This window comes from Dendropsophus ebraccatus, chromosome 5 (genome assembly GCF_027789765.1).
Source record: "Dendropsophus ebraccatus isolate aDenEbr1 chromosome 5, aDenEbr1.pat, whole genome shotgun sequence".
Taxonomy (NCBI): domain Eukaryota; kingdom Metazoa; phylum Chordata; class Amphibia; order Anura; family Hylidae; genus Dendropsophus; species Dendropsophus ebraccatus.
The window spans coordinates 66000311-66012762 of record NC_091458.1 but is presented as its reverse complement, the minus strand read 5'-3'; the positions used below and the strand labels follow the sequence as shown (position 1 = coordinate 66012762).

Genomic DNA, 12452 nt, shown 5'->3' with positions numbered 1-12452 from the left:
TTTTGAGTAAAGAACAGGATGCGGATTGAAATGGAATCAGTGCCTGTTCTTTACTGCAAGTCAATGCAATGCCATCCACTGTATACACACATCGTTATTTTAACACCCATTCTTTAGAACGGGCATTAAAGTAAAGTACATGCCTATTATTTCCGGGTGCTGTCCACTGAACAGCGTTTAGAAATAATAGCTGTTCACACAATGTAAAGTTGGCCAGCGGCCATACTTTACATTGCAATGAATGGTTAATTGATTTGCGGGCACACCCAATGGTCCCCGCAAATTAATTGCAAAAAAAGAACTTCTCTGCAGCTGAAACATGGGTGTTGGCTGCAGGAACAGGTTTAATGCAGCTCTGTGGCCAGCAGTTTAATGGCGTTCGTTGCTATGCAATGCTGTTAAACGCTGTGTGAACATAGCCTAACTGTGTTAGCTGAGATGGGAAAACCCCTTGAACAGTTAGGAGAAAAGTTACAGAGAATCAGTAATGATAGAATATATTGTATTCATGGTGAATTATATATCTCCAAATACATTAATGTTTGTATTATAAAAAAAGTTACACATTTAAATATACTTTTTATATAAATTCCTCCATGTTTCCAAAATTTTTGCCTGCTATCATCTAGTAGGAACATTCACTGTTTCCATATGGTAGATAAAAACCTATCCCACAGCTCATTACAGCTCTGATAAGCTGTAGCTCTGTATTGTAGCTGTAACAAGCCTCACATCTGTTTGCCCATCACATAATCCAGAACGATTTCTATCTTCTGATCGCTGTATTAAACTGTCTTATTATATATGTTCCTCAAGTCGGTACGATTACAACCATATGTTACTTGTATAATATTTACTGTATTTGATGGCTTTTAAAAAATTAAAACTTTTTTTTTTTTTTTAAATATATGTTCCTTAAAATCGCTCTATTTCCACGCTTATGGCGCTTTTATCCTTTGGTCTATGGGGCTGTGTGAGGTGTAATTTTTTGCACCGGCCGGCTATAGATGCGGGAAGCACTCCTCTGCAGCCCCCCTCTGAACTCCCTTAACAACCTCAGGGCGTAAATATATGCCTGTGGTCATTAAGGGGTTAAAAGACAACAAGCTGAGATTTAAAAAAAAAAACACTATTAATAAACAAGAAATTGATGCAGGAAATCAATTGATAACTTGCATAGAACTGTAAAGTGCTGCGGAATCTGTTGGCGCTATATAAATTATTATTATTATTATTATTATTAATAACAAATAATTTAATTTATATAGTGTCTACCTATACTGCAGCACTTAACAATCATGGGAGTAGATTCATTGACAAAATCAAAGCAGAGATACACATGTAACCTCAAGCAGAGATACACATGTAACCATCGAGTGAAACATGAGGGCCCTGCTGGCAAGAGCTTCCAATCTATGACAAAAAAAAACAACTTTTTTGCTGAAATTGGTATACCCCCATGAATGTATGTGATTTCTCCACACCTATTGCCCACATATCATACATGTGCCTCTACATTAATTCATTCAATTCATTTTCAAAACATAATTGTAATTGTTATATTTGCAGATTATATTTACAGAATTATGATTAAATATACTTTCTGCAAAATAATGGACTCAGTAAGTGTTAATGGCTTTAAAATAAGTGTAATAATTGATAATTCTATTATTGCTTTAAGATGACAATTTACATTGTGCCACAAGTGCTATCATAATGTTTTGTGACAAGCGGAAACCTATATATATATATATATATATATATATATATATATATATATATATATACACATATAAATAATTAATACTTTATCTCTATAAATACCTTTATCCATTTATGTTTTTAGGTACCTTTGCCGCCACTGTATGTTTCGGTATCGATACTTTAGTTCAGTTGTTACAATAGTAAGCGTTTTGTTTACTATTTATTATTGCTTATTTAATGTTACTTTTCCTCATCTCATTTGTTTGACCTTTATTTACCTAAAACTATCAATTTTTACTCCGATTAAGAATAACATCTAAGATACAAAAAAAAGATACCCTTATATGAATTCTGTTCATAAACTCTCAGTATTGTATACATTGTAAATATCTGCATCGTGTGACCTGAACTTATACACAAACATCTGAAACGCTTCTGTCACTTGAGTTTCAAACAAAGAGTATAATGTCTTTGATGGGTAAAATAGCAAAGCAAAAATCAGTAGAAAGGAAAAGGTTAAAGTAAGAATCCCCCTCCTTCCCCTCACTCCCCTGCTTTACCCACAGAGGGCACTAGGACCCTGCAGGCCTCTACTATAGGCTGTGTTACGTCAGAGGGCTGGACAGAACTGCCAGTCTCCTGTGTCCCATCTCCCTGTACCTTAAAGGAAAAATGCTGCTGTCTGTCCCTCCAAGGGCAGGGATCGCCTCTTTCAGCTATACCAGGAGCCATAAGAAGGTAACCCAGCTGACTGTACTTGTCTTTTGCTCCTACACTACCTGTGTACTCTCACATTTACTAGCAGGCCTATGCCAGCTCTTTAAAATGGTTCTCAAATGATTAGTCTGGGAATCAGTTTACCCTTGTAGAAGGCGGGGGGAGTTATTGCTGTGTAGTGCACTTATATCTGTAGGTGCCTATGTATCTGATCACTGTATACATGTGTATAGGGCTGAGCAGGAAGTGAACACTATTGCCTTTATTTCTGTCTTAGCTTTGGTTACGATACAGCGAAGCGATGACAAATAGTGCAAGAGGATTATACTGTCAGCTATCGGTGTCATCATGTGTCATAGGGCTGAGTGGATTGTGCGCCTTGTGGTGTGTGATGTGTTCCTATGTAGCTGGATGATTTGGAAGTAACATTGAGAGAGGCACAGAGGAAGGGCATTCACAGGGAGGGAGAGAGAGAGAGAGAAGGAGAGAGAGAGAGAGAGAGAGAGAGAGGCGCACCCAGAGGCAGGCAGACAGGAAAGAGAGACACACAGGCTGTATAAGTAGAAGACACACAGCACAGGGAAAGACACACAAGGCCAATGAAGGGATAACACTGTGACAAAACTAAACATATACAATGTGTCCTACACAAACAATAGGAAAGAAGAATAGGGGACACAGGGAAGGACACAATGCAAATGTATAACATGATAACAAACAGACATATCGGAAAACAATGCTCCATACAGAAAGGACACAGGTACCAGTGTATTTATCTATATTACTGCACATGTGGCCAGAGAGCGGGGTTGTTACTATAGCACCAGCATCACTATGGGCAGTTCCTGGGTGATCGAAAGGAAGATGCTGCCCTATGAACTTGTCATAAGTTGTCATCCATGTGGATTATTACATTCTCAAGGATATCAGATTCAAGGTTATCCTATATAGATAGAGGTTCTAGGCAATTCTAATAACTCATGAACACACCCACAATGGGAAATTTACCTAATACTAAAAGACAAAACAATATGAATACAGTATACACTATATAATACAAAAGTATTTCTGATTTTTCATAGCTATGATTATAAACACATGTGACTATATCCGGACTGTTTTACACCAGTATACACTTTACATTTTGGAAAAAATTATTTATTGGCTTTGTAAATTTGTTGCTTTTTTTTTTGCAAATTTATTCCGAACAATGTTTAAAGTTGGCAAGCTCAGTCTCGGTGCTTAGGACATGTATTGTATGGTCCTTCTTACAGCTTCGTCTTTAGGCCACTTTCCTGTGACAGTGCTTCGGTCAGTGTAAGCCCAAACTTGAGGTTCCATTGCTGGTTTTGGCAAAATGCTATATACTATATATATCGATAGCAACGATGATGTGACAGTAGTTAGTTTTGAAAAGCCAGTCCCTAACAGAGAATACCATGTTTGCATGATATGGTTGTATATGTTTAAGTACAGTATAGTCCTATTAAAATTGTATGCAAAATCTGCATGTCATAATGTGGGACATTTTGGTTATACAACTTGCTAAAGTTTTCTATCATTTGATTGACTTATATTGAAATTTATGATTCTATATTACTATGTCAGAATCACTTCCTATACAAGAAGATTTCTTTCCAATAAGTTTTCACCAGTGTGAACAAGCAAAATGCAGACATCATTAATAACAGCCAGTGTCCCGAAAAGGGACCACTCCAAAGGACCACTGGAAGTACTCCATTCATCCTATGAGAACCCCTTGTTCTTGTAAAGAGGGTATCTGATAATAATGTTATACTAGGCTTAAACGTTAACTTCTTAGTATAATACATATTTGAGCTTCAAATGAGAGCCTTGGTATTGAGGTGAGACTGTACTATATAAGAGATAACCCAAGCCTTTAGGCCAGATGGGGAAGCTTCAGCCCTTTATCTGTTACAAAACTACAATTCTAATGGGAGTTGTAGTTTTGCAACAGCTGGAGGGCCGAAGCTTGCCCATGCCTGCTTAAGGCCTTCATTCATGGACTGGATAGATCAGGGTTGGCTCCAAGGTATGTTTGTCTTTGGGATACAGTGGAGCCCTTGGTTTGACTGAAACATGCACCCTGATCCTAATGGGCCCTTGCGTCTGCCCAGGTTTGCCCAATGTTAATGCCAGTCCTAGGGTACTTTGTGTATTGTATCAGTTACTCATATGACGAATGCAATTTTTCTCTTTATTTCAATAACAAATATGTGTTCTATGATATATTATTACAGTGTTCAATTTACAAGACAAATAGTACGTTTTGATGAGCAGCAGCAAGGTGTCATTTTACGTTGGGGAATACCACAATTTGCAGTTGGATTAACTTAACTTAATATGATATGTTTTGTATAGCTGCAAGGTAACTGTTGACTAACCCTCGATATACTGCATATTAGATTGTAACAGGGCTGACATTTTGACTCAATGGCTTGTTAATATCACAGGATGGATAAGACAGCCTAGTGGGCAGCCAGCATAGTGTTATGTGCTGGAAGGAATAGTGCTGGCAGACACACAGTGATGTCATTCTACAGATTACTGGGAAAATCCCATGTTTTATACAGAGTCCACTTACTGAGACTAGTTTACTAGAACAAGATGAAACTTCATAGTTTCTTTCATTTCTAAGGAAACTATGTGAACTTCACTATAAACCATAAAACCTTCTTTAGATATATTAGTGGCAGGAAAAAGAATAGCTGCAGCATTACGAAAAAGTACTAAAAAAAAGTAATGGGGAGAATTCGTTTATTGAGGGAGATAAGGCGGTCGCTGACTATTTGAATACCTACTTCTGTTCAGTGTTTTCATAAGGAGGCCTTAACAGTCACAGTATGGTTGGACGCAGCATTGGCTCCAGTTGCATGGGTTGAGCCCCAATGTTTTCAGAGGCTGAAGTTGTCAAAGAACTTGCCCGTTTAAAGTTAATTAAAGCGATGGGTCCAGATGGTGTTCACCCCAGGGTTCTTAAAGAACTTGGATCTGTGTAAGCAATCCCTCCTAACAGGTTCCTGATGATTGGAGGACAATGTTATACCCATCCACAAGAAGGGGAGTAGAGAAGAGCCCAGTAACTACAGGCCTGTTAGCTTGACATCTGTCGTAGTAAAAAAATATGCAAACTCTTCAAAAAAAAAAAAGATAATGGATCAACTAAGAATCAGCAATTTGATGGATTTCTTTGATTATGTCACAAAAGAGCTGGACAAAGGTGGTGCTGTGGATATCGCCTATCTGGACTTCAGCAAAAGCCTTTAATGCAGTTTCCCATTAAGAGCTGATAGAGAAGTTTTAGAAAATTGGGCTTAATCCCTGGAAAGTTCAGTGGTTGTTGTTAATGGTGTATATTCCGAGCAGAGACTGGTTACAAGTGGTGTGCCACAAAGGTCTGTTCTGGGACTTATTCTTTTAATATGTTTGTAAATGACATACAGTAGGAGAAGGTTTGGTACTTGGGGCGGAGGAATCCTCTATCGAAGTATCATTTTGGCAGTTCTGTGTTGGAAAAGACTTCAGAAGAGAAGGATTTAGGGATAGTGATTTCTGACAGCCTTAAAATAAGTGACCAGTGCAACCAGGCAGTGGCGAAAGCAAATGGCATGCTGGACTGTATAGCTAAAGGTATAACCAGTAGGAAGAGGAAGATTGTGATCCCACTGTATAGAGCTCTAGTGAGACCACATCTGGAATACTGTGTCCACTTCTGGAGACGTCATCTAAGAAAGGATATTGATAAAATAGAATGGGTCGAAAGATGGGCTACATAAATTGTGGAGGAAGTCAGGCATGAAACATATCAGGAAAGACTTAAAGCAAATGTACCAAGAGCACATTCTCTTTAAGATTCTCACATGGATAGAACAGCGGCAGTGCAGGGAAGCCGCAGCAGTGGTCCCTTTTTTGAACTGTGGCCCAGTTCCCAAGTACGGCACCGTCCTATTCCTGGGCAATGGCCAGGGGCGAAGCACTGGAGGTGGACCGGCCTGCCCCCAGTGGAAGGAAACCCCTGCCCCTCTATGACGTGGCTCAATTAGAATCAATGGAGCTGCATCATAGAGGCCGGCCTGCCTCCAGTGCTTCACCCCCGGCCAGTGCCTCTAAATAGAACATCACTGTATGCCGGAACCGAGCCGCATTAACTTTAAGTCTTTCCTTAATGTACTCATGGTACATTCACTTTAAGAATTTAAATCTTTATAGCCTGGAGGAAAGAAGAGAAAGGGGAGACATGATAAAAACCCTTAAGTATGTTAAAGGACAAAATAAGGTTCAGGAGGGAAGTGCTTTTAGAAAGAAAGAAAAAACTGAACTGAAGAACAAGAGGACGCAGTGAGAGGTTAGGGGAAAGATCAGAAGCAACGCGAGAAAATATTACTTTACTGAAAGAGTAGTAGATGCTTGGAACAAACTTTCATCAGATGTGGTTGGTAAATTTACAATAACAGAATGTAAACCTGCCTGGGTTAAACATGTATCTATCCTAAGATAATAAGAAGGGAAATACTAAAAGGGCAGACTAGATGGACCAAGTGGTCTTTTTCTGTCAACAATCTTCTATGTTTCTATAATGAGGAATTATTTTTTTCTGAACAATAAATTCTTTGGCAAGGTTATGGAATGATGGATAAGAAATAACTATCTTTAGTAAGATAGAGCGGTCGGCACTGCTATAGGCTATTACGTCTATTGGAGGGATTACACTGAGGTTTAAAATACGGACTCATAGAATGTCAATTAGGGTGGTGCTCACTCATAACTGAAGGACAGTACGGTCCAGATGAAAACCAATCCATACATTAGGAGTAAGAAAGAATGAGGGCACTCACCCGTTTGCTTGACTTCTTTTATTTCACTCCATATAAGCAGACGCGGACATAGTCAGTCGAAGCATGTGATCTACGTGCGAAACAGCTGTCACGTGTCACTGGGGGAGGGGTTGGCGTCCTCACTGCAGCGAGCAGACTATGTCCGCGTCTGCTTATATGGAGTGAAATAAAAGAAGTCAAGCAAACGGGTGAGTGCCCTCATTCTTTCTTACTCCTAATGTATGGATAAGAAATAACTATCTAACACCAAAAGTTAAGGCTGGAACCGCAGGTAGCCAAAAGGGTGTGCTAGTCCACCTGCTACAAACAATAGCAAATAACCAAAAGAAATAGGGAAACGGGTATGTATGAACTGCACAACCACAATATTGTAAATATATCAATATACTTTATTAACAATTTAGACTAAACAAAAACAAAAACTCCAAAAACTTAAAACATATACCATAACTCCACTCCTGTCTGAAATGCAGCACAGTGGGTCACCACTCACTCCCTACTGGTACAAAGGGGAACACATAGCAGTATCATTATTGCACATGTCTGCCATTAATTACGAATATCTGTAAATACGAAATACATACCCATATACAAAAAAGATAAGCTACATGGCCAAGCCTATTGTGCATCAAATAACAAATAAAGTGCAAACGATCCACAAGGCCAACTAGGTCAACAAAAATTAAACATATAAAAAGTTAACATGGCTAGTGTTTACCGGGGTAAGTGGAGGAGAGGATTCCCCTAGTGTTCCGTTCTACAGGAGAACTTCCTCAGGGAAGTTGTTAATAAAGTATATTGATATTTTTACAATATTGTGGTTGTGCAGTTCATACATACCTGTTTTCCTTTCAATATTGGTTGTAAGAAATAACTATGACTTTGTTCCTGTGTTGGTAGTCATTGCATCCTGTTTATTCTCCATAGTGTTCCTGGCTGTCTATTTACTCTATACTTGGCCATAAACACATTATATGTTTCACGTTACTTTATTAGAATGGATTGACACATACTAGCAAAAACTTCAAATAAGTTCCCTCTTTTCTAGCTTTGTGGCTACTAGCTGTAGATACATTATTAGATCCTGATCCATAGAAATGTGCTTTGGATGATATGGTTACATCAAACAAGTATACATTTGCCTCCTGTTGCATATACACCGTACACATGTGCTGTAAGTGTTTAATGTACAAAGCTGGGTTTAATGTGATTTGTATTAACATGAATTGTAGGGAGGAAAAGAGAAAACATCAGATATTTCATTTTTGTTATTCCCCCCCCCCCCCCTGTAATAGTTACTAATGTACTGTGATATTGGGGATATCATGAGTGACTGTGGAGTAGACGTCCATTTCTTCACTCCTTCTCCTCTAGCACTGTCTTTAGTTACACATGAGCAGTGGCAAGGAGCGGAGTTGTCACTCTAACTGCTGCTCCCTGTCACAGCTCCTGTAAAAATATGACAGAGTTCATAGGGTTCAGAAGAACAGCATACAAATGTGTGCACATATATGGCCTAAAGAGCACTCAAATGGGCAGTAAACAACTCTTTTTCATTCATATCCAAGGATCAGTGGTTTTTATATGCATATTAAACTTTTTATTATTTCAAGATTTCAGAACAAAGTTGTGAGAAGCAACAATGTTAAAAACGGGAGCCTTGTGCTGACATTCTGCTCACAACAACCACTTTGATTGATAGATCTCTGCCAGCATGTAGTTAGGCCAAGATTTATTGATTCATCAATATCATCTGTTACCCCAATTACTCAAAGCTTGGTCGGTGTTATAACTACAATTCTAGGCTTTCCATTGTGAATTATACATCGTTGTACCATTAAGCTGATGACAGGTTCCCTTTAAGGTGTGTGTAATGTCTGAACAACCACTGAATAAAGGATCATAGATGCAGCCATACACATTTTAGATATTAAAGGGGTAGTGCGGCGTTTAACATTTATTCACTAAATAACACACATTACAAAGTTATACTACTTTTTAATGTGTGTTATTTAAGTGAATGGCCCCCTTCCCCGTGTTCCCCCCCACCCCGGAAGTGTGGTGCGGTATACTTACTCAATTGCTGTCGACCTCGGCTGCTATCTTGGGTCGACGACATCATCTTCGGGAGGGCGGGTACCGCTCCAGCAGTCCCTCATGTTGGCCCCCTTCTGCCACGTCATCAGCTGCTCAGCCGCGATTGGCTGAGCACAGTTTTTTGATAAAAAAGAATAAATTTTGTGCAATAAACAAACTTTTTGGTGAAAAACAGGCATTTTCATTAACTGTAATCCAAAGTGTAATACCTTTAATATTGTTTATACCTTCACAGTGTTCCCCACTAAAGGGTTGTCTATTTTGAACAGACCTTTTAAAAAAAAAAAACAAATGCCCCAGGGTACAGTGAAAAGAAAAACATGGCATACTCACCTGCCCTGATAGCCTCCCCCCTGCCATTCTGACTGCAACCAGTCCATGTTGCCCTTCTCTATTATCTGGTTCCTGTGATGTGCTGTTGCTGTATTACCTGCTCAGCCCTGTGATTAGCATTTTATGCAGGAAAAACCTCACAGAAACTAGGAAAATGAGGAGAGCAATGGGATTCAGGTGCTGCCAGTGGATGAGTATATCATAGTTTCTATTTTTATTATAGTCAAGCCAAAAATACTAAATAAATAGCTGGCCAGAAAATCCCTTTAAAAAGATACTTGAATAACGTAGCTCTGTCTGCCCCTCTCATAGTCTGAAATCACAGAGCAAGGTGAACCACCTATAAACCAAATTACATTTAGTCAATAAAACTAGCTTCATGTACACAACCTCTTGTGTCTCTGAGTCAGCAACTGAGGAAGGGCCCCAGAAGTCACCATAGTGCAGTTACTACTGGATTGATAATGTTTGTATTCAGTCTTATCACTGTGTTGTCTTTGTTTCATTACAGCATATCCCCAGTTATTATGATATGTCATAGAAACATAGCAAGTTATTGGTGATGGTGGACACTCTAAGATTCCTGTTACTAACTCTAACTTAGAATGAAGCTGCTAATAAGCTTCATCTCCTGTTGGCTATTTTGTGCGTTACCAGAGAAAGCTGAAATTGGCGCAAAGATTTGCTTGATATCTAACAATTATCTTTAGCACTTCAGTAAAGAGAACAGGAACTAGAGTAGTTCAGCAGCTTTCTTCTAGGATATGGTACGGGTCCCACAGCTTAGTGCATGCCTCCCTCAAACAAGATATCTTCTTATAGACAGCCCCATATGAGACAAATTATTGGACTGCCCCATTTCCTATTTCGGGGAACCACTAGCAAAAAGTGTAGTATGAACATTTGAGGAATGGCTATCCACATAATACGAAGACTTCATTAGTTTATTTTCAAAGCTGGAACCTTCTTTTCTGATTTCTATTTTCACTTTTAGGTCATATGAGCAAGAATTGTATTCATGTCTTCATTTCATCCAGCATTTAGAATGTCTGTTTGCTCATATGATACATGGCCTACAGCCTGTATGGCCTACAGCTCTGTAGAGCTGTCATACATAGACATAGACTGAAACCATGTATTAGATGCAGGGTAATTAGTGGCCACCACCTATCCTGTGCTATGCAGCAATGGCCACATGTAAAAGGTCACAATACAATAGACAGCTTTACTTTACTTTAATTGGTGGGGGGGCACAATTTTTTTGTGTTGCAAAGGGGGAATTGCTCTTAACTAGCTCGTCTACGTATACTTCTCCACATTGGCACTTTCCTCAAGGAGAAACTTTACCCCTCTTCATAAGACTTTTTCCTGATTGGAAAAGTGTCAGTGTTGTGGAATATGGCACATTACACCAGAATCCCACAATGTACTGGTACAATGTGCAATCATTTTGCATGTATACATATAAAGTAATTCTGCACCCCAGCCACTGTGCTGTTACATAGAGGAGGCAATCTTCTCAGACAGCATAAAAGTCTCTTTAGGCATTGTTCTTCTTGTTCCTACTAGATTGTACAGCTACCAATTTAGAACCAATGGGAATGCAATGTATTAACAGAGAGCTATTATTCTATTTTATTCATTTAGTGCTATTTACTTCCATAGGGCTTTAAAAATATAATGCAGTATTGAGGTAACACATTGTAACAGTAACAAAACACACTATGTTAAAAACAAGTGTAATAGGGATACATTTAGAAGGAGGCGCATAAGAACTTACAATATATATACAGAATTGGGCATAGATACAAGAAATCTGTATATTTTATTCTTTCTAAACATGGAACCTGATTAAAAGACATCAGCTATAGATCTTGAGCTTTGTGATACTCTATTTGCATCATGGGCTGCTTCTATATAGCCCTTGGATTGTTTATAGGAGAACAATACTCTCTAAAACCCTTTAAAAATCTAGCAAATATGATTTAGGGTTACAGCAAGGCGCTTTTCCACTGAGCTGAGGGTGATAAAGGGAACAGAACACTGTGGTCACATGGCTGCCAGAGAGCGTGATCCTAGTATACAGGAAATAGATAGCACACTTCCAACTTGCTCTGCGTTTTCAGCCTAATGAAACTAGAACAAACCTATTATTACACAAATAATTGGCAGAACCTCACCTCATTGTATTAGGAAGTACAGATATGATTGATAATAATACATCAGACCAGAATCATGCTCACTGGCAGCGTGGTGGCCCAATAGCCAGCACTGTTGCCTTGCAGCACTGACGTCCTTGAATTGGATGTTCTCTTCTGTTTGTATGGGTTTCCTTTTGGTACTCATATTGTAACCCATACTCCCAAAGATATACTGACAGGATAGAAGCATTGTCTGGGCAAAAGCATAATATGGAGCTGTGTAATATGCTTGGTAAGCAAGCACTAATCTAGCAGCTAGTGTTGGGCCATGTACTATGGCCCTCACTGTGCCCTGGGGCAAACCCTGCAAAGCGTGCACAAGCAGGGATGGGGGGCCACGGATGGGGGCCCAATGTCACAGGACCAAACCCCAAGGGCCCCCCTGAACCCTGCAGGCGCCACCGGTGGAGAAAGCGGCCACCAAGCAACACAAGTGTGAACAAGCTGTTACCTCTCACCATTGCTCCTGCAGGTAGAATGGGAGAAAAAAAAGTAGGTACTTACCATATGTACACAGGTGCTTCCTGCTAATTAGGATCACATG

General features: G+C 39.3%; 1 protein-coding gene across 3 annotated transcripts in view; it reads left to right on the top strand.

The window, feature by feature from the left end:
* The first annotated feature begins 2329 nt into the window (after nucleotides 1–2329).
* RBMS2 (RNA binding motif single stranded interacting protein 2) overlaps nucleotides 2330–12452 on the top strand; it is a 73165-nt gene continuing 63042 nt past the window's right edge. For all 3 annotated transcript variants that reach the window (XM_069970453.1, XM_069970452.1, XM_069970456.1), the window contains exon 1: nucleotides 2330–2442. In XM_069970453.1, the coding sequence (XP_069826554.1) occupies nucleotides 2377–2442 (66 nt within the window). In that variant the 5' untranslated portion in view covers nucleotides 2330–2376. The remainder of the gene's footprint in view (nucleotides 2443–12452) is intronic.